Here is a 27,931-nt window from a genome sequence, read left to right on the forward strand (position 1 = left end):
CTGTGTGCTGGCTTTTAGGAAGTAGAGATTTGACCCCAGCATCCAACTGATAACTTGTGACTATCTGCCTGCCGTTTTGTCTCAGAGTATCAGCTTCTGGCTCATGCACCTTGACCCCACTGTGAAAGCTTTTAAGTTTTGTGCTGTTCTTAATACAGGCATCATAATGTTGTAGCTCTAATACTGAAACATTTACCTTAGGAAGAACTCACCAAGCAGCAACAAAGAAAATCCCAAGTTATTAAGTCTCGATTACCAATTGCATTTTAAGGTATAATTTGAAAACAAAATTGATTGAATAAATGAAAAATAAATTGTTAGGGAAACTGCCTTTGTGGTAGGGTGGAGTATGCCACAGGGCTAGTGGGTTGTTTCCACTGTAGTGAGCTAGTTTTCGTTTTGAGACAGAGAAGAATTTTGACCAGAGAATGAGAAAACTGGCCACATCCCTGCCACCCCCAAAACATCAACTTTATGATGTCCCATTACATCTTTATTTAACAAACGTCAAAGTAGCATTTACTAAGTGCAAAGCTCTGTGCTGCAGAGGGACGCAAAGATGAAAAGTTCCTGTAGAGGGCTGCCTGGCTGGCTCAGTAGAGCATGCGATTCCTGATCATGGGGTTGTGAGTTTGAGCCTCGTGTTGGGGTTTAGAGACTACTGAAAATCTGGGGGCACCTGGGTGGCTCAGTCGGTTACGGGTCCAACTTCAGCTCAGGTCATGATCTCACAGTTTGTGGGTTCAGGCCCTGGTGCCGGGCTCTGTGCTGACAGCTCAGAGCCTGGAGCCTGCTTCAAATTCTGTGTCTCCCTCTCTGTTCCCTTCTCTCTTCTCACTTTGCTTGCACTGTCTCTGTCTCCCCAAAATAAATGAATAAACTTAAAAAAAAAGAAAAGCGCTACATTAATGTGACTCACAGGGATGGTCTGAATGACTACCTCAGGTTGAGAGGGTCATAAAGATCATGCAATTCAGTGAAGGCAGTACCTTATGCAGAATAAGCACTCAAGTGTTTGGTTTTACTTCTTTTATGGAGACAATTCATAATATAAAATTCATCATTAATCATGTTTAAAATATACAATTAAACGGTTTTTAGTATACTGACAATGTTCTGCAACCATCATCACTAATGCTATGACATTTCCAATGCATTAAGAAGAAGCCCCATGCCTGTTAGCAGTCAAACCCAAAGCCACACACCTCACCTCCAGACTCTGGCAATCATCAGTCTGCGTTCTGTGACTATAGTTTTGCCTGTTCTGGGCATTTCTTGTAAATAAAATGATAAGTGACCTTTTATGTCTGGCTTCTTTCACGGAACATAATGTTTTGAAAGTTCGTCTGTGTTGTAGCATGCATCAGTACCTAACTCTATTTTGTGACTAATATTCCATTGTGTGGCTAGAGCATATTTTGTTTATCCATTTATCAGTTGATGGGCATTTCAAGTGTTTATTATTAATATTCCTGTCACCAGGTTCTCTGTTTCCAAACAGTGGCATCCTGTCATAAGGGAGAGATGCACATCAAAAACACGGCCTCTCTTTGGCCAAGACTTTCCGTCTGGAGGAAGCAGGGCCTATTCCTTGGATGAAAATGAAAAATGTGGAGACCGGCTGAAGGTCCTACCACTTTCAGGAAAACCAGTGATTTCTTACTCCAGATTCGGGGGCCTCTGGGCCATACTAAGGGATCCTGTCTTTGGCCAAGCCAGGAATTCTGCAGCGCTGCGATTGCCTCCCAGGACCCACAAAAAGAGTAGGACTGCCTGGCTATTGGGAGTGGGAGGGTGCTCTCCAGAACCCGCCCTCTCCCACAGACGCCAGGAACGTGTCAAATCTCAGCCAATCGGCGCAGGGCTTCTGTAGTCCTGGTAACAGTTGCTTCCAAGCTTGGGCGCCTTGAGTGTTTCTTGCCAATGTTTGGGATTACTGTTTTTTTGGTACCCTGACATGCCGCGAAAGCAAACACAGACACACACGCTCTTCAGCACCGGTTCCTGACGCTGCGACCATGGACGATTCCTATGAAATGTCTGAGGCTCTGTACCTGTCACTGCTCGGTAAGTTCCCGGGAAGCAGCGCTGCCTCAGGGAAGCCTTCAGCCCGCCGGGCAGAAGCGTGCTAGGAGGGTGAGTGAGGGCAAGACGGGAGGCAAATATCTCATTATGCCGTCCTCTCTGGGGGAAGGGTTGCCAGGGAGCCTGGGGCAGGTCGTGCACATTTCTCAGATTTCCATTCCCAGTGGAGGCGTGTGCCAAGTTGCCTTGATCTGAAATCAGAGGTCCAACCCGTATGCTTGGGAAAGGCATCCTGAACCCCTGTCTCACCTGTTGCGCTCCATTTCTCCTCTGGATATTCATGTATTGGGTACTGGAGAAGCAGCATGGAGAAAACCAGAGTGTTTGGTGATAGCCAGCTACGGGAAAACCCTGCGATCTCAGAGGTGAAGGACAGGCAGATAAATGGATAATTACAGAAGAAGAAGGGGTGGGTGCCAGGTCTGGGGGTGACACCCAGGAGTAAGAGGTCTGCTGAGCATAGAGGATGGGTAAGAACAATTCTAAGGTTCTGGAAGAGCTCTTTACACTTGGGCTTAAATTAAGGACTCAAGGAGTTGTCTATACCAAAAGGGGGAGGAAAGGCATTCCAGGCCGATGGAAGTCCATGCAGAGAGGCTCAGAGACACAGTGTCTTCAGGGAACTGCTGGTAGTTTGAGAGTTGCCAGGGGTGAGAGGTGAGAGAGGTCAGAGGGGACAAGATCATGCAAGATCTTGTGAGACAGGAGATGGAGAAGCCTCTGGAAATGACAGTGTTGGATGGGGAGCATCAGCAAATGCAGAGTGAATTGGCAGACTTGAAGGCTGAGGCCAGAATCATGAGCTTGGGGGCTGTCTGAAATGTCCAGATCAAAGATACTGAGAGGTGATGGAGAGTGGCCAGGCAAGAGGGGACTAGGGGGATTTGAGGGCTGATTGAACAGGGAACAAAAAGCAATCAAAGATGATGCTCAAGGTGGCAACTAGGGTGACATAGAGATGGAGGTGCCTTTCACAGAGACAAAGAACCTACCAGGAGAAACAGATTTGGTGGAAACAGAACATGGAGACCAGTGCAGTCTTAGTTGTTTGAGCCTGAGATCCTTATAGGCCATCCAAGTGGAAATACTTTAGGAGCAACTGTATGTAGAAAATGGGAGCTAATTTCAGGTCGTAAATTTATTGGTATGGGTGTTTTCAGCATATGGAAGGCCACAAAAACATGAGGGTAGAGGAGATTGTTTGGAAGAAGAAGGAGGAGGAGGAGAAGAAGGAGGAGGAGAAGGAAGGAGAAGGAGAAAGCCCAGGTATGAACCTGAAAGGCACCAATTTTAAGGGATGGTCTGGAAAAGAGGGGCCAGAGAGGTATGATGGAACTTAGGGAGATATTTGAGTCAGAGCCAAGATAAACAGTATTTCAAGAGAGTTGAACTGCCTCCAGATACCTGAAGAGCTGTCCCAGGAAAGAGGGAAGGAATGTGTTTTCTGTAGCATTGGTGGGAAGGACTAGGACCAAGGGATAGAAATTCCAGGGAAACAAAATCTGGGTCAATATACGGAACTCTTTTCTAGGGATCAGAATCAGGCATTTGCAGTGTGAATAGAGAACTCCTTGTCGCCTGAGGTGTATGTAAGCAGAGGCAAAATCTGCCAGGGGCATTGCAGAAAGAGATCCCTGACCTGGGAAGGCACTGTGGCTAGTTGGCCTCTGAAAACTATCCTCACAATCCCTTGAACATTTTCACACCGTCTCTACCCATGACTATGTGGTGACATCTTTTAATATGAGAGCCCACCTCACTTTTTTATAAATGGACACAGAGCCCCAAAGATCACTAGAATGGAAGCCCCATGGTATAGTGGGCATGTGACCTTTGATAGGGTAGATGGGGTGACTTTGAGAGGAGTGACACTTGGGCTGAGAACTATATGGTGAAAAGGACTCAACCAGCAGAAATCTTGGGGAATCCCATGCCCTTCAGAAGGCACGGCCAATGCCCAAACCAAGTCAGGATAGAGCTAGGAGAGTTAGACAAAGAGAAAGCAGGCTCATGCAGCTGGAGAGAAGAGACCAAGAGAGAAGGGGTTTGGAGAGGGCAGGGAGGAGCAGGGAGCAGGGCCCCAGTGAGGGCAGTGGTGGGGCCATCATAAGAGGGGCTTGTTTGTTCTAAGGGCACTGAGAAGCCATTTCAATGAAGCCAGTGAAGGGCTTGGCCGGGGCGGGGGGGGGGGGATGACCTTTCTGGCTAAAGGAAGATCATGGATTTGGGGTTGCAGGTGGGCACAAGTGACAGTGTCAAGGCCAGGGAGGAGCATATTTTGTGTGTGTTCCCAGGGTCAACAGGGCAAAGTTTAAACCCTTAACCTGGCATTCAGGATGACTCCAGCTTTATTTCCCATTAACCTCCTCCTTCACACACAATGTACTTCCAACTTGTGGAATGACTTAATAATCCCCAGATCCTCATACCCCACCCCTGACCTTTCTCCACGCTGGCCCCTCCAGCCCTTGAAATCTAACTCATTCTTGAAGGCACGTATCAATGCCTCTTCCTTCATGATGACCTCTTGAGTCCCTCCATCAGCATTTCTCTCCTGACTGAGAGCACCTTGTTACCCCTCTGGTTACCCCACCTTATTCCCTGCCAGTGCTCTGTGGTCGGGTGTCCAGCCTCATTTGGATCTGCACGCACCTGTCCATGCCAATTACTGGATGATTCTCAGTAAATGCTGGTTGGATGAATGGCTACATTCTCAGTTGTACTCAGCATCTTATCCTCAACGAAATGATAAATGGGTGGTTGTGAAGTGCTCATTTCCATCCACATTGATGTAAACGCATTATTTTCTGACCACAAAAGAAAAACATGGCCATTGCAAGGAGGCTTAACAAATGTGCTGAATGTTCACTTTGTGCCAGGCTGGGCACCAGGGGTACGTGGGAAATAAGATACAGTCCTCACCATTGAAAAGTTCACAGGTTGTTGAGAAAGAAAGACCCAGAGAGCATCCTCATCCAGAAAAACATGGTAAATGCTATGGTGCGGGTGAGCACAGGGCTGTGAGAACCCAGAGGGGATGCAATGGAGGGGGTGGGAGGGCTTCAGGAGGTGGTAATGCCCGATCTAAGTCTCCAAGAGCATTCCAGAGAGAGGAGAGAGCACAGGGACAGGGCTAGGGGACCGAGGACCCATAGTCAGCTCAGCTTGGGTACAAATACAGGGTGAGGCCAGAAAGAGGAAAAGAATGAGCCCATCAGGCTGGTAGAGGTGGGTGTGTCAGGTGGGGCGAGGTTAAGGAGACTGAATTTTATTTTGGAGGCAATGAAAGGGTTTTAAAGCAGGGGGGAGGGTTTAGAAGGGAAATGATGGTGATAATATTATTAATAATAATGCTATATCCCTTGTGAATTTTAGAACACTCACATATGTTATTCATTTGATCTTTGTAACAGCTTCAGGAAGTACTGAGAATGGAGTTTATCATTTTAGAAATAAAAGAACTGAGAGTGGGATTAGGGGACAACCTGTGGTCTTATCAATTAATGGCTAAGAGCTAAGCTCTGGGCCCAGCAAACCAGAGTTCATATCCCAGCTCCACCACTAAACAATCTTGCAACCTTGGGCCTCACTGGGCCTGAGTGCCCCTCTCTGTAATATGGTATAATCATAGAGCTGCCCTCTCTGATCCCAAATGGTTGGTCCCCTTGACATCCACTCTTTCACCAAATAACTACTGAGTTCCCAGCATATGCTGGCACATGGAGGTGCTGGGGCTCCAGCAGGGGACAGGAGAGAGGAGGTCCTGGTCTATAGTCTATTGAAAAAATAAACACCAACCAAGTAATTACACCAGAGATTTCAAACACAAATGTCTGCCTAAAGCAGGCACTTAATAAAAATGAACTGAGCTGCATGTAAGACAATAGAGAATGGGGGCACCTGCGTGGCTCAGTTTATTGAGTATTTTACTTCAGCTCAGGTCATGGTCTCATGGTTCATGAGGTCAAGCCCCGCATCGGGATCTGTGCTGACAGCTCAGAGCCTGGAGCCTGCTTCAGATTCTGTGTGTGTGTGTCTCTCTGACCCTCCCCTGCTCTCTTTCTCTCTCTCTTTCCTTCTCTCTCAAAAAAAAAGTTTTAAAAAAGGCCATAGAGAATAGTTTGGGACTATGGCAAGCTGGAGAGGGCATGCCCCATCCTAAAGTAACTCAAAGTGGAAAATTTTGGCCAATGCGTCAAACAAAACAAGACCCCAACCCTCATTCAGCACGAGGGTCACCATTTGCAGCCATCTATGATAAGTAGTCTAAAGGAAAAGTATAGGTTATATTATGCAGTGAAGCTATAAGCGAGGCTTGAGAGCTAGGTAACATTTGGTCTGAGGATGAGGAGGATGGGTCTGAGGAGGGATGGGTGGGGAGGGAGATCTTTGGGTAGATGGAACAACAACACATGCAAAACCTTTAGGCAGGATGGGGCTTGGACCACTCAGGGATCATTCAGGGTCAAGGCATCTGGGACATAGTAAAGAAAGATAGGCAAGTGATGGATGAGGTGGAAAAGGTTGGCAGAGGAGGGTCATAGGCCTTTAACTCGAGGGCCATGGAAAGTCATAGAAGGGTTTCAAAATAGGCAAAGAGCAAGTACATTAAAAAGTAACAGTGCACTTACTATGGACAAAGCAACTTGAAAATGGACTGATTCTAACCATCTCCACCGCTCAGTAAAGTAGGTGCCATCTTTATCCCCATTTTACACGTGAGAGGTTGAGACGGAGCCTAAGTGACTCGTCCGAGCACATGCAGCCATTAAACAGCAGAGCCAGGGCACGGCCGGAGCATTCTAGCTTCAAAGCCTCTGCTTGGATGATGAGACCAGATCAGAATGGCATTTTCTTTTTTAAAAGATCATTCTGGGGGCACCTGGGTGGCTCAGTCGGTTAAGTGTCAGGCTCCTAATTTCAGCTCAGTTCTGCATCAAGCTCTGTGCTGACAGTATGGAGCCTGCTTGGGATTCTCTCCCTCTCTCTCTCTCTCTCTCTCTCTCTCTCTCTCTCTCCCCTTCTCCCTGCTCACTCTCTTTAAAAATAAATAAATAAACTTTAAGTTAATTAATTACTTAAAGATCATTCTGATTGTCAATAAGGAGTATCAGGGTGGGGGTGGGGTGGAGAGGAGGAGGGCTGGAGTCCAGCTCCAGCAGGTCCAGGGGTCCCTGAAAGGATGGACGGTGTCGGCACGAGAGAGTGATGAGAGAGCCACGAGTTTCTTTCTTGGTTACCAGGCAGGCATCTCTGTTCAGTCTGCTTTGGTGTCTTTTTTCATTGGTTAAGCAATAACATGACATCAGAAAATAGAAATTGTTTACAGTTTCTAAGTCTTAGTAATAAGGTGCTTTAATCATCAAAGGTGTACAGAAACAAGTTTTACAGAAGTATTTTTGTAGAACCATCCCAATTCTTGCCATCAGTCCCCAAGATTAAGAAAGTAACAAACCTAACTTATTTTGTATGGGTTGGTTTTGGCCAATAATTATGACCTTGTTTTTAATTAACAAGTTATAACTGAGTTATGTAATGCACTTACAGTAAGGTTAAGTACATTTTATAACCAAGAGAATAACAAGATTTTTTTAAGTAAAAAAACAGGATAATATACATATTATTTAAGTTAGTAATGCTAAAACTAAAACATTGGTTAAATTGTATATAGATAGGCTGGGAGTATTTTATCTAGCTCGTTAACCATAAGAGAAAGAATGTTTGTTAATAAGTTTCGAGAAAGCCCTTTCTTTGATGTAAGCACAATGGGGGCCCTGTGTGTATTGACCTTGCACGTGGGTTTCTAATTTTTTATCCATCCTCATAACTGAAGTCAGTACAAGGGAGGGTATTTGTGGCTCCAATTAGCAAAGGTATATGTAGCAATTTATGTCCAGCACTAGTCTGTTTCTTATCTCTAAGTTAGGCTCTTCTTCGCCAGGCCAGAGTTAATTGTAACTCTTATGTTCTTAGCCCCCCTTAGGTCTTGGGGCTGCAAGGCTCATTAGAAGAGCCTTTTGGCAAACATCTACAGTGCTTTTATCTAAAATCTTTTATGCAGGGGCAGGAATATACTTTTACGTATGGGGTAACTGTGTGGGGAATTATCAGTCTGATTTGGAACATTGTGAGGCCTAATCAGTAACAGTGGTACCATTCCCAATATGAGCCAATAATAGAAGAAGATACCAGTTTCACTTCATGGCAGGAGCTGTGCAAATGTCTGCCATTTCCTCACTGTGACTGTGTCATCCAGCAAGGCCAATACAACTCCCAGCAGAGGAGGAATAATCTGAGAAGGTTAAACCAGAGAAAACATATAAAGACCTTAGCGTAGTGCCTGCCGTCAGGAATGCGCATTCACATTAGATGTAATTATCTTCAGCAGTAATAGCAAAGCGATGATAAAACCAGGCCTGGGAGCCCAGCCTGGTGCTGTAGCATTTTTTTTCCTTCCTGACTCCGTTAGTCCTCTTCTGAAAGAAGCCCACCTCTTAACCCTCTTCCCCCAAGAGCTCTGCCAGTCTACGACCTCGAGTGACGATGAAAATGCCCGCAAGGGCCCCATCTTCGATCCGGAGTCAGTCATCGCCCACTGCTTCAAGCAGTTCAAGCAGAAGGACTTCCACCTGCCTCAGTGCCGCCGGCGGATCATCATCTTGCCTCAAAAAGAGGATCCGATACCCATCAATCCCAAGGCTCAACCCCGGATGCCTCCACAGCCAGTGTCCAGCTTCAAAGCCCTGGGAGATGGGGACGTCCAAGGGCAGCCAGAGGATGTGAGGACCTGGCTGAGCCAAAGGCTGAAGCTTCGCCAAGACCTGGAATCATTCGGCAACGTAGAGAGGTGGCTTCAGAACAAGCCCAGCCTCACACCGTCAGAGGCCAAGGTCTTACACGTGATCCAGAAGAAGCAGGAGGACCAGTTGTTAGACCACCTGACTACTATCAGAGCCACCAAGGTGAGTAGCCCCCTTTGCTGATGAAGACACTGAAGGTGTTAGGGGCATGCTGTCCTTTCATTCCCTACAGATTAGGCAGGATAGGGGTCATTCACCCCATTTCAAAAAGGAGCAAAGAGAAGCCCCCAAAGGGATGTGTATTGGGTATCTATTGCTGCATAATAAATGCCCTCAAACATTTAAGCAACAAATGTTGACCCCACTGTTTCCCAGAGTCAGGAATCTGGGAGGAGGTTAGCTGGTGGCCCTCATCTCAAGTTGACATGCACCATAGACATCCCAAGGCTTGACTGAGACAGGAAGATCTGCTTGCAGGGTAGCTTGCTCACATGGCCATTGGCGGGGGGCCTCAGTTCCTGGCCACAGGGGTCTCTCCATAGGGCTGCTTGAGTGTCCCCACCACACAGCAGCCAGCATCTCCAAGAATGAATGGTCCAAGGGACAGAGTAAGGAGGAGGCTGCAATGTTTTTTAATGACCTCATCTCAGAAGACCTGAGTTTCAGGAGAACCCCATTATCACTTTCACCATATTCTATTTGTCAGAAGCAAGTCACTAAGCACTGTCCATGCTCAAGGGGCAGGGAATCAGGCTCCGTCTCAGAAGGGAGGAGAGTTGAAGAATTTGTGACTATATCTTAAAACCACCCTAGGTGGGATAACTCCTGGCATTCCATCTAGGGGGCATTTTAAAAATACGCATTCTTCATTCATTTGTTCATTGACACGTTTTTGTTGAGGGCCTATACATGCCAAGCAGGTGCTCATGGTGGGACCATGAGGATCACAGTTGTGAGGTTGGAAGAAAAAGGAGGACTCCCTTTTATAAATACAGAAGTAGAAGCTCGATGAGGCCGATAAATTGTCCAGCCCCATAGAGAGAGTTGGTGGCAGTCAGTACCAAAGTCCTCGTCCCCCAATGCCTACCTCTCGGTGACATTTCCTGATAATGCAAACACTTGAAATTTCTCCCAGTTCAGGTGAAGTTGGGATAAGAGATCAGATAACTTGGGTTTAAACCCAGCTCTACTATTTCCCTAGCTGTATGGTCTGGTCCTGTTTCCCAAACTATTCAATGGGGATAATCATTGTACCTACTTCCTAGATTTGCTGTGACTTCTAAATGGATTAGGTGCCTAGGACAGTGCTGGCCATATAGTGAGCACTGAATATTGTGGTTGCCATTAAAACATTTTTTAAAATGTTTATTTATTTTTGAGAGAGAGACAGAGTGCAAGCATCCTGAGGGGCAGAGAGAGAGGGAGACACAGAATCCAAAGCAGGCTCCAAGCTCTGAGCTGTCAGCACAGAGCCCAATGCGGGGCTCAAACTCACAGACCACGAGATCATGACCTGAGCTGACGTCGAATGCTTAACTGACTGAATCTCCCAGGTGCTCCTATGTTTGCCATTTTTATTACTACTGCAGTCTCACCGATGCCAGACTCAGTCCTTGGGGTAATCAGAGTCCAAACCCAAATTTCCTAGGCCTATGACACCCTTTCCAGACAGCAGCACAGTGTCTATGAATAAACACTGGGCCTGGGGGACACCTGGGTGGCTCAGGCGGTTGAGCATCTGACTTTGGCTCAGGTCATGATCTCATGGTTCGTGGGTTCGAGACATGCATCAGATACTGTGCTGGCAGCTTGGAGCCTTGAGCCTGCTTCGCATTCCCTGTTTCCCTCTCTCTCTGCTCCTCCTCCCCTCGTGCTCTGTCTTTCTCTGTCTCTCAAAAATAAATTCAAAAAACACTAAAAAAAAAAAAAAACCCACTGGGCCTGTAGAAACCCAGCTCTACTGTTTATGGGTTGTGTGACCCTGGGCAAGTCACTTCACTTTTCTCAGCTGTTTCCTCATTTGTAAAACGGGAAAGTAACACCTTATACCTAATACCTAATTTACAGTGTCATTTATTTTCTCAGCAAACAATTACTGCCTATCTGCCTAGGGTGGGGGGCTTGTTCAGTAGAAGAATGGGAGGTAGAGGTAAGTAGCTAAAAAGACATTGTCTTGCTTTCAAGATGTTCACATGTTAAGAGGGGAGGCAAGACGTATCAGACTGAGGACTGCAGTTTGTCATTAATAGAGGTGAATCCTAAACACAGAGGAGCTACAAAGTAGGGAACAGAAAGGCCCTTTTTAAACTGTCAGGTGCTTCACCAAGGTAAGGGAGAATTATTCTGAAATAGTCCCAATGACCTGGAAGTAAAAGAAGAGTAGGAGTTGGGCAAGTAGAGAGAGAAGGAAGAGTGTTCTGGGCAGGAGGAGGCCCGGCAGAAGCAAAGGCTGAGAGGTGGGTGGATAGAGAGCCCCATCTGGCTCCAGGCAGGGGCATATGTTTTGGTGCCTTGAGAGCCTGGTGGGATTATAATCCTGTTGTGCTTGATAGGAGAGATGTGGGTAAGAATGAAATGTCAGCTCTCATAATGTCCGGTCCTCTTGTTTCTGATGGAAAAATGGAGGCCCAGAGATGAAAAGTATCACTAGTGAAACACTGTTGCCCTGAATCCAGTGCTCCTTTTTTTTAAATGCTTATTTTAATTTTTGAGATAGAGAACATGCACAAGCAGGGGAGGGGTAGAGAGCGAGGAGGACAGAAGATCTGCTTGACAGCAGAGATGCTCGATCCAGGGCTCAGGCTCATGAACCGGAGATCACAGCCCAAGCCGTAGTTGGATGCCGCCCTGGCAACCCTGAATCCAGTGCTCCTTTCACTCCCTCGTGCTGTCTGTTGAGAGCTTCTCAGCCCCTCTCTGTCTCTGGGAATCACATTCTGTCTAACTCCGGGAATCACAGTCCAGTGGCCCGTCTCCCCTGAATTCTCTCCTCTGCTCCCTCTCTCACCTCTTACAGAAGACCTCCCACCCCACCCGCCGACTGGTGCCCCAGCTCCGATTGCCCAAGCCCTCTGCCTTATCATCCTTGTACTCCTACCTGCACAGCCGCAAGATCAAGATCCTGGAGATGTTTAGGAAGGTGGATGGGGGCGAGCACCAGAAGATCTCTAGGGAGGAGTTCATTGTGGCTCTGAAAGCGGTAAGTGCCTCCCATGCTCCCTCCAGGCTGAGTGAGGAAGATATGCATGTGTCTAGCCCCCACTGCTGCCTCCACCCAGGTCCTGGACCACCTGAAAAGTAGACCAAGCCATCAGCCTTGTTACTTGTGAAGCCAGATTGGAAGACCTGGCACAACTTGTGGCCACATCAGACCCCTAAAACCACCTTGGTCTGAGTCTGATCCTGAACGGCCCTACCTGAGTGGAAAGCCTGCAAAGACGACCCCATACCAATCAGCTAGCTGGGGAATCACTGTCTTGCCCATCAGACCCCAGAACTGGGTACAGAGATTGCTGGGCCTTCCGTCTTGCCTCTAGAACCTTCTAGACCTTCTCCAACAGTCCTTGGCATGTGATCCCATAGAAGTCGTTAAAATGCAGCTTCCGACTCAGTACATCAGTGCAGGGCCCAAGTTGCTGCATTCTAACAAGCTCCCAATGATGCATGTGGTACTGGTCCACAGGCCACATTTTCACCGGCTATTCAAAATATTTAAATTAATTATAAAGAAATAAAATTTAAAAATCCATTTCCTCGGTCAGACCAGCCACATTTCGAGTGTTTAGGAGTAACATGTGGTGAGCAATTCCTCTATCAGGCTGCACAGATATAAAACATTTCCATTGTTGCAGAAAGTTCTGTTGGTCTAGGAGGGGTCTGCCAACTATGGCCCAGAAGTCAGATCTAGCCTGCCTTCTCTTTTTGTAGATAAAGTTTTATTGGAACCCAGCTACACTGATTTATATGTATTTTCATGGCTGCTTTCATGCTATGATGGCAGATTTAAGCAGTTAGATAGAGATAATATTATTCATGGAGCCTAAAATATTTACTATATGGCCCTTTATAGGAAAAGCTGCTGACCTATGGTCTAGATAAATTAAGCTTTTATATGCTTTGAATACAAGATACCTCCATGAAACACTTTAGAAAGCTGCCTACTATGTCTTTATAGTTTAAAATCATCACTAGTTTTCACACTGTTGTTTCATGACATGTACTCACCTAAACAGCATTTCAAAACATTAAATATATATAATATATATTTATAAATATATATTTATTATATTATTATAGTATATAATATGTTACATATATTATATATTATTTTATTATTAATATATTAGTTATATAGTATAATATTACATATCATTGTTAATGATTAATTATTAATATATCATTATTAATCAATATATAATTATATAATATAAGATATATTATTATTGTATTGTATATATAAAAACATATATAATATAGGCTTATATATATATTTTTTAAGCATCATAACTAAAAGATAAAACATTAAGTCCTCTAGGACCAGGAGAATTCTGACCCTCTTTAAGGAAAGCCCAGGGAACACCGACAGCAGTCTAAAGAAGCTGAGGAATGGGGCACTTGGGGGCTCAGTCAGTTGACCTCCAACTTCGGCTCAGATCATGATCTTGATGAGTTCGAGCCCCATGTCGGGCTCTGTGCTGACAACTCGGAGCCTAGAGCCTGCTTCAGAGTCTGGTCTCCCTTGCTCTCTGCTGCTCCCCTGCTTGTGCTCTCTCTGTCTCAAAAATAAATAAACACTTTAAAAAAATAAAGAAGCTGAACAAAATTATATTTCCTTAGAAACTTTCCTTCTTAAATATTCAGAATTGCTGGCAAAGATTATGCTCCTATAAAGTTGTTCACCATCCCTGAAAGAGTAATGTGTATTGTACTTCAGATCTTCTTTGTCTTCAGTTAAGGAAAGCTGATGTATTTCTCATGGGCAAGGATGACAGATGTGAAATCCTTTTTCCAGTCCTGTGTGGGAAAGTTGTCATTGAGATTGGTATGGGAGTGGGGTGGCAGCCCAGAAGGCAGGAGTAGCAGACTCTGCAAAGATAGTGGTTTTGAAGGAGGGATAGGAGTTCTTCAGATAGGAGGAGGAAACGCCTGAGTCAAGGCAGCGGGTGAGAAAGCACAGGGTGTGTTCTGGGCCTCGGAAAGTGCTCTGAGCTCCTGCTGAGGTGGGAGTGGCTGTGGATGAAACTAGACAGGGAAGTAGAGCCGGGCTGATAAGGCTGTGACCACACTCTGGATTGGAGCCTGCCCACCTTGGTGGCTTCTCTTGTCTCCTTAGGTTGGAGTCCCTCTGAAAAGCCAGGAGGTGGAAGACGTTGTGATCTATCTCAGCTCTTTGGGAAGGGACAGCAACATCACCACAGATGTCCTAGCTACCACCTACAAGCAGTGGGCTTTGGCTCATCAGAAAAGCACCCTGTTAACTTCGAGGGAGTGTATGTATCCACCCTCACCCCCATGTCTCCACTTCCCCATCCTGGGAGCAAGCGTGGTGGAGGCAGCCTTGGTTTACTTCCTGACTCTGTTTTCCAGCTTTGGCTTATTGTAGGTGGGCCAAGACTCTGGAATCCACAGGCCCAGTGATCAACTAAGGAGTAAGATATTCTCTCGCATGCACTGCTACCGTGCCCGTCAAAGATGAATGAGACCCAGCCCTGGACCTTAAAGGAGGATTCTCAAAAGGTGGCTTTAGCCCACCAAAGCTTACCCAATAGACTGAGATCTTGTATGTGGGTCCAAAGCCTTCTTACTATTACTCTATATTTTATTGATAAAAAGTTAACTAAAATTCAAAAACCAGAATTAGCATGTGTTTAGAGTTTACTGGAAAGTCTACTTTGATATTCTGTGATCAGGGATATTAGTAGGGCTGGTATGAACAGTTGTATGAGTTGTGCACAGTTCAAGTTCCATTTGCCAAGCCATGTACTTGTTGAACTACATCTGTCCAGCTATAACATGGAGGCAAATTAGAAATGGACTAGCTGTAGCTCTGGCTATGAATTTACAACACAAGGGTGCATCATGGTTTTTTTATAGCTCAGTGCCATTGTTGTGTAAAAAAAACATTAAAATTGAACAACTACAAATAAAATTAAAGCCCTCCTTTAAGCCTCCATCTATGATTCCGGAGCCCTCCCCAAATGTAACCAAATATAATAAAAACTATAACAATATAGCATATCCCCAAATATAACCTCTTTTTTCTTTAAAAAAAATTTTTTTTACTGTTTATTTACTTCTGAGAGAGAGAGAGAGAGAGAGAGAGAGAGACAGTGCGAGGGCGGGAAGGACAGAGAGAGATTTCCAACCTCTAGTCTCAACAAGCCACTGGGCAGAGGCCCCGTCACCCCCAGGCAGGGTCTCTGCCTATCTCAGAGTCCCAGGGAAACTGAGCACCCCACAGTCACCTCCTGCACGCATCACCATCCCACAGTCGTAATCTCTGGCACCCTTCGTGTCCGGCTCATGCTCAGGGCTGCCTCGAGTTGGGCCTGCTTTCCCATCCATGATCCTTTTTGCTTTTTCGTTATAAATTACCAAAGCTCACCATTATCCATGTAGTTGGCTGTGAGCCGTTTAGTGAATGACCATAGTGGGCCGTGATGCATGTTTGCAGCAAAGGTATTTGGGGCCTATTATCTCCCAATAAATAGACTTGAAGCCAAGAGCAAGTACTTGCTTAACTGGTATCATCTCAGTGTCATCGCCCTTTTCTCTGGAGAGCATCCCAGGGTAATGGGACTTGGGTATCTTTTGCTTTGCATAAAGGGGTGGCTGCATCAGGAGTCTGGGTGGTCAGCTCAAAGAGAGAAGGAAGTAGCACTGGGGCTGGGTAGCCCTACTCACAGCAGGTGGCTCAGTTTATCCTTCAAGTCCCTGGAGAGCAAAGCTACCGTTCATGCTCTACAGGGAGAAAGCTGTAAGCTCAGAGAGGCCTAGCCACCAGTTGACAGTCTCAAAACTAGAAGGTGGCTGGGCCACGACTTCATTTCAGCCCCGAATAGGGGAGGCCTGAACCAGGGTGGGGGCAATGAGATGCTTTCATTCATTTGGTTCTTTTTTTTTTTTTTAATGTTTTCTTAATTTATTTTTTAGAGAGAGAGAGAGAGAGAGAGAGAGCATGAGCAGGGGAGGGTCAGAGACAGAGGGAGACACAGAATCTGAAGATAAGCTCCAGGCTCTGAGCTGTCAGCACAGAGCCTGATGCGGGGCTTGAACCCACAAACCATGAGATCATGACACAAGCCAAAGTTGGACACGTTAAGGGCGACTGAATCACCCAGGTGTCCCTCATTCGGTTCTTTGTTGGACCCCTCCTATGTGTCAGGCATCCTTCTAGAAACTGGGAACTGGGAACACAGGAGTGAAGAAGCCAGTGCCTCTGCCTCCAATAGCTTCCATGTAAAGGGTTAAGCAAGATGATGTCTAGCAGGGATTAACACCTTGAAGGCAAGAGGACAGAGTTAGGGGGCAGTGGTCAGAGAAGGCCTCTCTGAAAGGCAGCCATTGGAGCTGACACATGAGTGACAGATGAGGAGCCAGTCTGGCAAAGGACACGCTAGGCCCAGGGAGGACAGGCAAAGGCCCCAACTTGGGCAAGTTTTCAGGGGACAGAAAGAAGTTAGAGTGAGGGGCGCTTGAGTGGCTCAGTCATTTAAGCATCAGACTTTGGCTCAGCTGTGAGTTGGTTGGTGAGTTCAAGACCCCACATCGGGTGAGCTTGGGCTCCATGCTCTCTGCCTCTCTCTCTGCACCTTATAGGGTTCTAATCTGCTCCTTGGTCACTCACTCTCTCTCTCTCTCTGTCAAAAGTAAGTAAGTAAGTAAGTAAATAAATAAATAAATAGGAAATACACCTGTAGTAAAAAAAAATTTTTTAAAGAAAGAAGTTAGAGTGGCTATGGGAAGTGGGGGAGGAGTGAGCAGGTGGAGATGGATCACGTGGATGCTGAGGTGAGGCCAGATTCTGAAGAGCCTTGCAGGTCAGAAAGAGGATTCTGGGTTTTAGTGTCAGTGCTGTGGGAAGCCAGCAGGGAGTGTTAAGTGGGAGAATGAGGTGATTATATATTTTTTAGTGTTTTTTTTTTTTTAATTTTTGAGAGACAGAGAGACAGCGTGAATAGGGGAGGGTCAGAGAGAGAGGGAGACACAGAATCCGAAGCAGGCTCCAGGCTCTGAGCAGTCAGTACAGAGCCCGACACGGGGCTCAAACCAACAAACCGTGATCATGACCTGAGCCGAAGCCTGACGCTTAACCGACTGAGCCACCCAAGCGCCCCAATTACATTTTTTTAAAGGTCCTATTTGCTGTTTGGTGAAGACAGGATGGCTAGAGGATGAGAATGGCAGCCAGAGGCTGGGGTGATGGTCCAGGTGAGGCAGGAAGTGGCCTTGCACTAGGGAGGCCATGGCAGAGACGGAGAGGTCCAACTCAGATGGCCTGATGAGCCACATGGGAAGTGAGCAGAGGGATAGCTTGTACCTGCTGATCACATCAGTTAACTAACTGCTTGATGGAGTCCTTAGCTGAGCCCCCTCTCAGGCTCTCCTTCCTTTCAGATTATAGACCTGCCAAGCACAGAGTTTCCCCATCACATCTATCTAAGAAGCAGGTGAATGTAGCCTCACAACCTTGCAAGATGGACCTGCTGACCGTGCCTGTGGTCGATACCCAGATGGAGGCACGGCCCCTTACTCTGGAGGAGATGGAGGATGTTGGCAAGCGGTACCGTGACAGGAGGCGCCAGAAGAAGGTACCCCGGTCAGTGGGAAGGGCATGGGGTGTGGCTACTGGACAGGCTCGGGTTCAAGTCCACTGCACCTTCTAGCTGGGGAACTCCTGGGAGCAGGCTTCTTTACCCCTATGTTCCCTCGTCTGATTATAAGAATAACACCTACCTCACAAGGTTTCTATGAAAATATAATGAGATCATGTTTCCAAAAGTATAGGGAGCTCCTCTCTTCCCATCTTTTGACTGTGACCTTGCATTCTGAGACCAGGTCTTCATCGTGGCTGGAATCCAAGTGCCCAGCACAGGGCCTGCCATCAAGCAGGCACTCCAGACATACATGACTGGTGAAGGCAGAATTGATTGTGGGAATTAATTCACCCAACAAATATGTATCGAGAGATGGCAAAGTGCCATATGCTCTTTTAGGTATTGTAGAGAACAAAATAGTCCTTGCCTTCAGAGAGGCAGACAATATTAATACTATACTATATATAAATATATATTATTTTTTAAATTTTTAATGTTTATTTATTTTTAAGAGAGAGAGAGAGAGAGAGAGAGAGACAAACAGTATGAGCAGGGGAGGGGCAGAGAGAGAGGAACCACAGAATGCAAAGTGGGCTCCAGGCTCTGAGCTGTCAGCACAGAGCCTGACACGGGTCTCGAACCCACAAACTGTGATATCATGACCTGAGCTGAAGTCAGACACTTAACCTACCGAGCCACCCAGGCGCCCCTAAATGCATATTATTATTGTATAATAAAATACTAGGCATTGTAAGTGCTATACCAACTAAGATCTGATTCAGTTGCATGATAAGAAAACCCAAAATATTTGAGCAGAGGTCAGCAAACTTTCCCTATAAAAAGCTAGATAATAAATGGGTTAGACTTTTGGGGCTTTATCATTTCTACGGCAACTACTCGGTTCTGCCTTTGCAGCAAAGAACAGCCACAGACAACACCTAAGCAAACAAGTGCCCCTGTGTTCTAATAAAAGTTTTTCTTTTTTTTTAAATAAAATTTTCTTTACAAGGTGCTGGGCCAGATGTAGCCTGTGAGTTGTACTTTGCTGATTCTGGTGTTAGAAGCTGAAAAACAGATAGATTTTTGTTTCCTTGTAAATAAATAACAAAGAAGGCCAAAAGCAGCTCCACATCCCCCAGGCGTCTTCTACTTTGCTCTGCCATCCTTGGCACATGGCCCCCACCTCAAAGGCACCGATGTCTGCACCTAATTTAAGTTCTCATACAGCCAAACAGAGATGTGTTGTTTAAATAGGGCACCTGCATTGCTCCCTACTGCATGTATTATACAGCGATGTGTGCATGTCCATGAACGGGGCTGTGCACACGGAACTGCATGGCTTACCACTCAAGTGCTCTTCAGGGGTAACCTTGACTATGTGTGATTCTTCTCCTAAGTCACTGACTTCAGAGCCTGAACTTTGGTCCCATCTTGCATTCTTTGCCATCTCTCCTCTTGGGGGAGAGGTAGTTGAGGCCCCACACCTGCGTCTGGCAGGAAGAAGATGAAGGGCAGGGGGTACCAACCCCTGTTCTCCTTGCAGCTCAAGATCCCCTCCATCCAGTACACGGAGCAGTGCCGCCTGGTGCGCAGTGGGAATAAGCACTTTGATGAGCACTGCCTCCCGTCCACCATCCACGGGGAGATGAAGGAGCTCATCAACATGTCCCGCAGGGACAACTTTCTGGTCTACCTGCAGTGCTGCAAGCTCTGTGAGTCCTATGGCCTCCCACTGACAGAGGACATCCTCATGAAAGGTAGGAGCTTTGGAGCCTGGCCCTTGGCAAGTTGCTGAGAGGGCTCGGAACCCAGGCGAACATGGCGTCCACCTGAGGTTTGCCCTTCCCTAGCTGACGTGCACCCAATCCAAGCCTCTGTGGTCTGTAGTAGGGATACTGAAGCAGAGGGGGTGCAGCCCAGCCTGTTTTGCTGTTCACATGGGATTTCTAGAATCCTGGAGGTTCACAGGCTCCACAGTCTGAAAGTCTAAGTTCCCCAACTGAGCCTGCTGAGCATTCTAGAGCAGGAAGCTCCAAGGACAGGAGTTCTGGGTGAGGGAGCCCTGATGTTGAGCTGAAAGGGACAATCCCAATTTCAAAGGGGAGATTTGAAAGGAGTGATACCTGCTATGCTCTACTGAGCTTTTCCCAAATCACTTCCCCAGGCCAGCCCTGTTTCTTGGTTCTTCCACAACACAGAGGTGGGAAGGCACCAGGGGACAAGTTCTGCTGAGACCTTGGCTCTCTGCTCAGACCACAGGACTCAGCCTTGAGATTTCCACACTGCTCTCACCCTTTGTTTGAGGGAGAATTGTGTTTTCATGTATCCAAGCAGATCTGAACCCTCCCCAGCTCTAGGTAGAGTGTGTGCTTCTGAGAGATGGGGACGGGAGAGGTCCCATAACCTCCTATGACCACACGGCAATGCTGGTGTCCTAAATTTGTGAGTTTATAAATTTAATGGGCGGGTCCCTCTTTGTGCTCTCAAAACACAAAGGGACAGAGATTTTCCCAGAGGAACGTCACAAGAAGGAACCATGGGCAAACTGGCAACCTGGCTTTGAAAGAAGGGGGCACACAGACAGTGGGGTGACTTACCTAATGACAAGTTCACAGTCACAACTATTTCTGTCTTTCTTCCAAGACAGGGGGAAAGAAGTGCAGAATGTATAGGGCCTTGGGGTCCTATATTAATTTGCTCGGGATGCCACAGTAAAATACCACAGACTAGGTGGTTTAAACAACAGAAATTTATCTTCTCACACTTCTGGAGGCTAGAAGTCCAAGATCAAGGTACCAACAGGGCCAGTTTCTCCTCAGGCCCCTCCCCTGGGCTGGCAGATGGTTGGCCACCCTCTTGCTGCCTCTCCACATGGTTTTTTTCTCTGTGCACTTATGCCCCCTTGTGCCTCTCTTGTGTCCAAATTTCCTCTTACAAGGACACCAGCCAGATCAGATTGGAGTCTACACTCACAGCCTCATTTTAACTTAATTACCTCTTGAAATAGAAATTCTGAGATTCTGGGGCTTAGGGCTTCCATATATGAATTTGAGGGGTGGGGGCATAATTCAGCCTTAACAGGTGTGCACGACAGCGTAGGGCCAAATGCCTCCAGGAACACAGGCAAACCACCCTAAGTGGCCGTTGTCTCCTGTGCACATTGCACTCCGCCACGTGTGCGCCACATGTACAGCCACTTGGACTGGGAGGGCAGCGACAGGAAATCTTTTACAGCTCTGAACACTGACTTTTCACCTAATCATCCTTCCTTCCATCTCCCTCAGGAAGCCACATCTTCCCTGATTGTTGATATTGTCTCTTCTTGGCTCCTGGTGGACATGCAGCTAACTGTCTTCCGAAATGCAGGCAGGCTCACTAGCACCTGGACTGCTCTGTCTGTCCTCTGGAGGCACCTCCTCTGTCCCCACCAGAACACTGAGCCACTACTGGTTCCCTCCACCGCTAGCTTTTGCTGGCTGCTGGGTCTGTGAGCCTCACCACCCAGTGGGGTTACACACACACACACACACACACACACACACACACACACACACACACACACGAGCAGCCGCAGGTGGGCTTCCTTTTGCTTCTGACAGTTCTAGATGGAAAAAACACTTCAGTCCGTCTCTGACTTCTCTCCTGGCCACTATCTACTGGCTGTCTCTTTGACAGAAGACAGCTCTGCTGTGAGTAGAGAAAGTGAACCACTGGGACTTCCAGGCCTGTGTTCTAGACTAGAGCTTGATGGGCTCAGACTCCAGGCCTCAAGCTCAAGGGCCACGTTCTAAAACATCGAGGCATTTCCCCTCTCCCCAGTGCATACAGCTTTATCATTTTTCTCCCCTGGATTTTACAGATATTTGCTTACTGAAATTTTTTTGGAAAACTTAAAAATCCAGGGTGCCTGGGTGGCTCAGTCAGTTAAGTGTTCGGCTTCAGCTCAGGTCATGATCTCACGGTTCGTGGGTTCGAGCCCCGCTTTGGGCTTTATGCTGACCGCTCAGAGCCTGGAGCCTGTTTCAGATTCTGTGTTTCCCTCTCTCTGACCCTCCGCTGCTCATGCTGCCTCTCTCTGTCTCTCAAAAAAAAAAAAAAACAAAAAAACAGAAAAAAAAAATAGAAAAAAATTAAAAATCCCCCCAGCTGGGGGCACCTGGGTGGCTCAGTCTGTTTAAGTGTCTGACTTCAGCTCAGGTCATGGTTCTTTTCTCTCTCTCTTTCTTTCTTTCTTTTTTTTTTTTTAAATAGCCCAGAGCCCTTTTTTGTTTTTAGTGTTTATTTTTGAGAGAGAGAGAGAGAGAGAGAGAGAGAGAGAGGGAGGGAGAAAGAGAAAGAGAGAGCAAGCACTAGCAGGGGAGGGGCAGAGAGAGAGAGGGGGACAGAAGTGGGCTCTGCACTGACAGCAGAAATTGTGATGTGGGTCCTGAACTCACAAACCACGAGATCATGACCTGAGCTAAAGTTAGATGCTCAACAGACTGAGCCACTTAGGTGCCCCTATGATCTCATGGTTCTTGAGTTCAAGAGTCTGGCTCTGTGCTGACATTTCTGAGCCCGTTTTGGATTCTTGCGCGCGTGCGCTCTCTCTCTCTCTCTCTCTCTCTCTCTCTCTCTCTCTCTCTGTCTTTACCCCTCTCCCACTCTCTCTCTCAAAAATAAATATTAAAAAAAAATCCCCCCCAGCTTGAGTTGACACCATTAGTATTTTAGTGATTATCCCTTCCTAGACCTCTTTTTCTTTTCCATTTACACAAAATTATTTATGTGTTATTTTTAACTATACTTAGTATATATGGTAATATATATAACATGTTATATATAATAACTATGTATTAACTATATATATGTAACATGTATATAACGTAGTTTTACTATTTCTGTATATTGGGGCCCCTGGGTGGCTCCACCAGTTAAGCATCAGACTTCAGCTCCATGAGCTCATGAGTTCCAGCTCCATATCCAGTCCGCTTTGGATCCTCTGTCCCCTTCTCTCTCTGCTCCTCCCCGGCTCATTCTATCTTTCAAAGTAAATAAACTTAAAAAAAAAATCCTATATATCTTCTAAAAATGTCAATGCTGCAATATTCCCCTTGCCTCCCTCTCTCATCTGCGCAGTCTCTGCCCTCTCCTTCCCCCACCCCAGATTATCAGCATTTGTAACCTGGACTGTAACCTTCCATTACTTCTTCTAGAACATGAGCTAGTCATGTGTTACCATCGTAGGACAGGCACTGTTCCGTGGCTGCAGGAAGACAGAGCCCCTGGCCCAGTGGCCCAGCGTTTTTTATGCTCCGACTTCTTAGAGCAGTCTTCTGAGAGTATCTGTGAGACTCATTCTAAGCAAGGAGAAAACCGCCATCCACTAGGTCTCAGTTAACCTGATGAATTAGGTGAACCTCCCCTCCTTCTTGGGGACTCCGGGCCAGCATGACCCCTGCAGAGTAGGGCTTTGGGGGGCTGCATGCTCCATCACAACAGCACCCAGGCCTCAGGGCTATGGCTGACCTGGTTACGAACCATCTCCTGCCTTGTGAGTCCAGACAGCAGTGTTGTACCAACTCCACTTCCTGACATTGCACTAGGGTCATATGCCCTGTCACCCCTGTGGGTGCTGAGGGAAGAGTCTAAGGGACCCTTTGCATTACCTTTGCAACTTGCTGTGAATCTACAGTCATTTGAACATAAAACATTTAATGGGGTTCCTGGGTAACTCAGTGAATTAAGCATCTGATTCTTGATTTTGAATCAGGTCATGATCTCATGGTTTGTAATTCGAGCCCTGCATCAGGTTGTGCCCTGACCACGCTGACCTTGCAAAGCCTGCTTGGGATTCTCTCTCTCTCTGTCCCTCCCCCCAATCTCTCTCTCTCCTTCTCTCTCTGTCAATAAATAAACTTTTTAATTTATTTTAACGTTTATTTATTTCTGAGAGACAGAGAGAGACACAGCATGAGCAGGGGAGGGGCAGAGAGAGAAGGAGATACAGCATCCGAAGCAGGCTCCAGGCTCTGAGCGGTCAGCACAGAGCCCGACACAGGGCTCGAACTCACAAACTGTGAGATCATCACCTGAGCTGAAGTTGGACGCTTAACTGACTGAGCCACCCAGGCACTCCAATAAACTTTTTTTAAAAATTAAAAAAATAAACAGAGAGAGTTTAAAATGTATGTACAAGAAAAAACATTTTCTTTTCGTAATTTTTAAAAATGTTTTATTTATTTTTGAGACAGAGAGAGACAGATCATGAGCAGGGAGGGGCAGAGAAAGAGGGAGACACAGAATCGGAAGCAGGCTCCAGGCTTTGGTAGCACAGAGCCCGACGCGGGGCTCGATCCCACGAATGTGAGATCATGACCTGAGCCGAAGTCGGAGGCTTAACTGACTGAGCCACCCAGGCGCCCCAGAAAAACCATTTTCAAACAAAAATGTGGACTTAAAAAAAATTCCCCATCTGTCCCAAAGGCTCAGGGCAGGGAGGCGCGTTGGACTGACAGGCCATGTTTCTCTTGCTGCTTACAGCCCTGCTGTACCCGGGAGACAAGATCATTTTCCAGAAGGACCAGGTGCGCCCAATACAGCAGCCGGGAGGCTACTACTCAGACATGAAGATCTTCAGTCCAAATCTGGCCCTGCTCAAGTTCCAGGGCTTCGGCGATGCTGTGGCTAAGAAGACTGACAAGCTGAGTATCAGATCCCCTCTCTCTCCCTTGCCATTTGCTTTCTGTCCCTCTGCTGCTCCTTCAGCTGCAGGGCTGGGATGCTGGCACACTTGAGGTGTCATGTTGTGCCAATGCCTGGCTGAGTTCAAGCATCCCAGCATGTCCCACCCAGCTGGGTCCCAGGGACTGGCCAATTTCCAGTGTCTGAGGGCCGCAGCCTCCTTGCCTCACTCCCAACCACATTCTATGTGATCTCAGCCTCTCTACAAAAGCCTAAAAAGAGGGCCTTCTTAGAGAAACAGAGAGGCCCCCTCACAAATCTCGGGTTGGCTATCAGGGGCCCTACAGAGGACAGAAGGGACAAAGTTCCTTCTTTGTCCTGCCTTCTCTGGCAAGAGGTGGGCTTGCATGAGGAGGAGAAAGGAAGTCTGCGATGGGTCCTGTCTCTGACTCTCAGACCAACCTGGGTCATCTCTAAGGAAATGTCCTAAATGTCCTTCTCTGGAAGGCAGTGCCCCATGGGCAGGTTATGAGCCAGCCTTCATGGGTGGCTACAGATTGGAGAGCAAGCAGCCTCCCTGCATCCCTGAGGAGGGATGGGGCTAATGTGGGGTGAGGAGGGGCCAACTGACCACAAGGGGGAGGGGCCTGGGAACTGCCCACATTCTAGATCACGGCCAGCTGCGCACTGCAGTGTGATGGCCAGTACAGCTGGGATGAGACACAGCAGAGCCGGATGGAAATCACACAGGCTGCAGGTTAAATCACACAGGCTGCAGGTTAAAAGTTTGAACCTCAGCTTTTCATCTGTTAAATGAAGCAGCTCCTCCCACACACAATGAGGATCAGATGAGGAATACACATAAACTTCCTAGCGTGGTGTTTGGCAGATAGTTAACCCTTGGGAACAGCAACGGTTGGTGTTTCACCTGCCCCATCAGGACGATCGCGACCAGAGGCCTGGGCCTGCAAAGGGCCTATCCACGACCCTGGTGAGGAGGAGCTGAGCATGAGTCAAGAGGCTGGTGGCCCTGAGAGGCCCTTCTGATCACTTACTGACTGCCAGCCCTTGGGTGGCTGACATCCATTTCTGCACTGGGGAAACTAGGGAGTGGGTGGGAACCTGAGAAAGGAACTCTTGTCCATGCTTAGGTAGGCCTCACCCATAAGGGATGAAGAGAGGTACCCAAGGGCAAGGATGGATCTTTGTTTTATCCTGCTACTTGGACTGTTGTCAAAGATCCCAAGGCCAAAAGCAGGCCTGCTGGGAATGAGGGCCATCTGTGGGTGCTGAGTGATGTCTGCTGGGCCTAAGATTTGCGGAGTTAGTTTTCACCACCCTTGTTCCAAAAGCTGGATTTGGCTCTGGCAGGGGAAGTGAGAGTCAGGGGCCCCCAAACAACTCAGATCATTGAGCATCGCTTGGCTACTCTGGGAGGTCTCTGTTTTGGGTAATAAGAAACACAAGGCTCTGAAAAGCGATGTGACTTGCCTGGAGCCACCCATCCAGCTAGCCAGGTTGGGAAACCAGGCCTGGCTGAGCAAGCCCACTATGTATTCCACTGGAGCGTGGAGGGACAGAGTCAGGGTCCTTGCTCAGGCAGAAGACATTCTCCTTTTAGAGCCCTGGTTTGGACTCATGAGACAGGCCTACCACCCCCATGTCCTCTGACCTGAGGCCCCATTAACATGGATTCTTCCCATCCTGACAAGATACCTTTCTTATCTACTAGGAAAACACCAAAGAAAATCAAGAAGATACACTTTAAGGAGTTTGAGGAGTTCACCAGGTCTGTAACAAGATCAGCCAACTCTGGAAGCAGAGTGGGGACATGGGGGGACCAGCCTCACTGTGGAGGGGGTGCCTGGGACTCTGTATGTTACATGGTGCACAATATCTAGGGCTCAAGGCCTGGGAACTGAGAGACAGTGAAACTACTTAGAGTGCTGGGCAGACAGCACTGCAGGTGTGTTCCATGTTTTAACTCATTTAAATCCTCTCAGTGACCCTATAAAGTTAGTCTTAGCATGCCCACTTGACAGAAGGGGAAACCGAGGTACATAAAAGTTAATTATCTTGCTCAAAGTCACACATCTATTAAGTAGTGGAGTAGGGATTTGAACCCAGGAATGCTAGTTCTGGAGGCTCTACACTGAACATCACATTAAAATGCCTCTAGAGAACTGATAGTGTACACTTAAGAATTTGGGTTCTTGGGGTGCCTGGGTGGCTCAGTTGGTTAAGCATCCCACTTTGGCTCAGGTCATGATCTCACAGTTCATGAGCTTGAGCTCTGCTCCAAGCTCTGCACTCTCTCCCTCTCTCTCCCTCTCTCTCCCCCTCTCTGTCTGCCCCCCTCCCCCCGCTCACTTGTGCTCTCTCTCAAAATTAATTAATTTAAAAAAAGAATTTGGGTTTTCGAGGCAGCAAATTGGGAGTCAAGCCTGCACTCTACCACTTGTGCGCTGTAGGGCTTTGGGGGATATAACTTATCCTCTTTAGGTTTTCACATCCCTATTGGGAGGGTAGACAGGATAACAGAACCTACCACATGGAAGCAAAGTGCTTGGCACAGTGCTACACCTCCACTCTGGTCACACAGTTGGCTAGCTCTGCTGAGCAGAAGCCCCAGCCCTGGCTTGTTTGCCATGACAAACTTCCTGTCGTCTCTTTTTCCAGGAAGGTGAAGGTGAAGAGGCCCAGTGGTTCACGGCGAACTCACCCCAATTTCTTCTGGCCCGGCCACCTCCTGGACAAGCTGCAACTCTATCTGCCCACTGTGGCCATGGACCGGAGTCTGGCACTCTTTAGTTGTGTCCAGCCCCGGCCCCATGCCTACACAGCCACCTATCACCCCAACCACTGGTGGCCTATTGGGAACATGAACTATATGACCTGTGCCTATTACGATGCCTCCAAGATCTACTACATCAACCAGAGTGACCCAGGTGTTGTCCGACCTAGCCATCCTGGGGCTGTGGCCAGTGCAGCTAGCGGCCCAGAGCCACAGACACAAGGGAAGTGTAAAGAGCCAGATAGAAGAAATCATTTCAGTGGGATGGCCTGGAGCCAGCTCTCTCATGAGCAAAAATGTCCAGGGTCTCAGAGGGCAGATGTATCTAGGGAAAGAGAAGCAGTTTCTGAGTATTTCCCTGTCTTGACCTCTGCCCTTTTGAAATAAACCAGATTGGAGTTTTTTTCATGTCGCCTGTGATCCAGCTGTTGTGATTACTTGTTCAGGAGCTGCGGCCAGAGGAGTGTTTGAAAAGCTGGGGTTCTGAGCCCAGGGGACTACAAGAGGTCTGCTTGCCTGGCACCTCCAGCCTCTTGTCCTGGGATCTCAGTGCTCATGGGAAAGCAGCAGGCAGTGTGGGTTCCCTGTGCCCTTCTCTTTGAAAATGGTCACAGCCGGTCTCTCATCCCCCAAAGACTGAGCCTTTTTGGTTACTGCTTCCAAATCTCTTGCATCTTTCACTGTTAGAAGAATGCTCTCTGTTTCTGAGCCTTTTGCTTGATTAACCCACCTGACCCCATCAAGACTTTTTCCTTCACAACATACATAACGTG

General features: G+C 47.3%; 1 protein-coding gene across 4 annotated transcripts; it reads left to right on the forward strand.

The window, feature by feature from the left end:
* The first annotated feature begins 1,492 nt into the window (after nt 1–1,492).
* On the forward strand, nt 1,493–27,570 carry EFCAB12 (EF-hand calcium binding domain 12). Of its 4 annotated transcripts, none has more exons than XM_029918949.1 (9): nt 1,494–2,067; nt 8,599–9,047; nt 11,902–12,084; nt 14,218–14,374; nt 17,502–17,695; nt 19,245–19,458; nt 24,224–24,383; nt 26,097–26,153; nt 27,044–27,570. In XM_029918949.1, exons 1-9 carry the CDS (start codon nt 2,019–2,021, stop codon nt 27,543–27,545), a joined length of 1,965 nt encoding a protein of 654 aa, XP_029774809.1. In that variant the 5' UTR covers nt 1,494–2,018; the 3' UTR covers nt 27,546–27,570. The 4 variants fall into 4 exon arrangements, with proteins under 4 accessions (XP_029774812.1, XP_029774809.1, XP_029774810.1 ...); XM_029918950.1 differs by having other exon boundaries at nt 11,905–12,084; XM_029918951.1 differs by lacking the exon at nt 1,494–2,067 and adding an exon at nt 2,537–2,555.
* Nucleotides 27,571–27,931: the final 361 nt, after the last annotated feature.

The sequence above is a fragment of the Suricata suricatta genome, chromosome 12 (genome assembly GCF_006229205.1).
Source record: "Suricata suricatta isolate VVHF042 chromosome 12, meerkat_22Aug2017_6uvM2_HiC, whole genome shotgun sequence".
Classification (NCBI taxonomy): domain Eukaryota; kingdom Metazoa; phylum Chordata; class Mammalia; order Carnivora; family Herpestidae; genus Suricata; species Suricata suricatta.

Excerpts from the sequence above, each read along its gene's own strand:
- EFCAB12 (XM_029918949.1), top strand. The coding sequence starts at position 2,019 with ATGGACGATTCCTATGAAATGTCTGAGGCTCTGTACCTGTCACTGCTC. Across the intron at positions 2,068-8,598 it reads TCTGTACCTGTCACTGCTCG|AGCTCTGCCAGTCTACGACC; the intron begins GTAAGTTCCCGG and ends TCTTCCCCCAAG. Across the intron at positions 17,696-19,244 it reads ACAGGAGGCGCCAGAAGAAG|CTCAAGATCCCCTCCATCCA; the intron begins GTACCCCGGTCA and ends TTCTCCTTGCAG.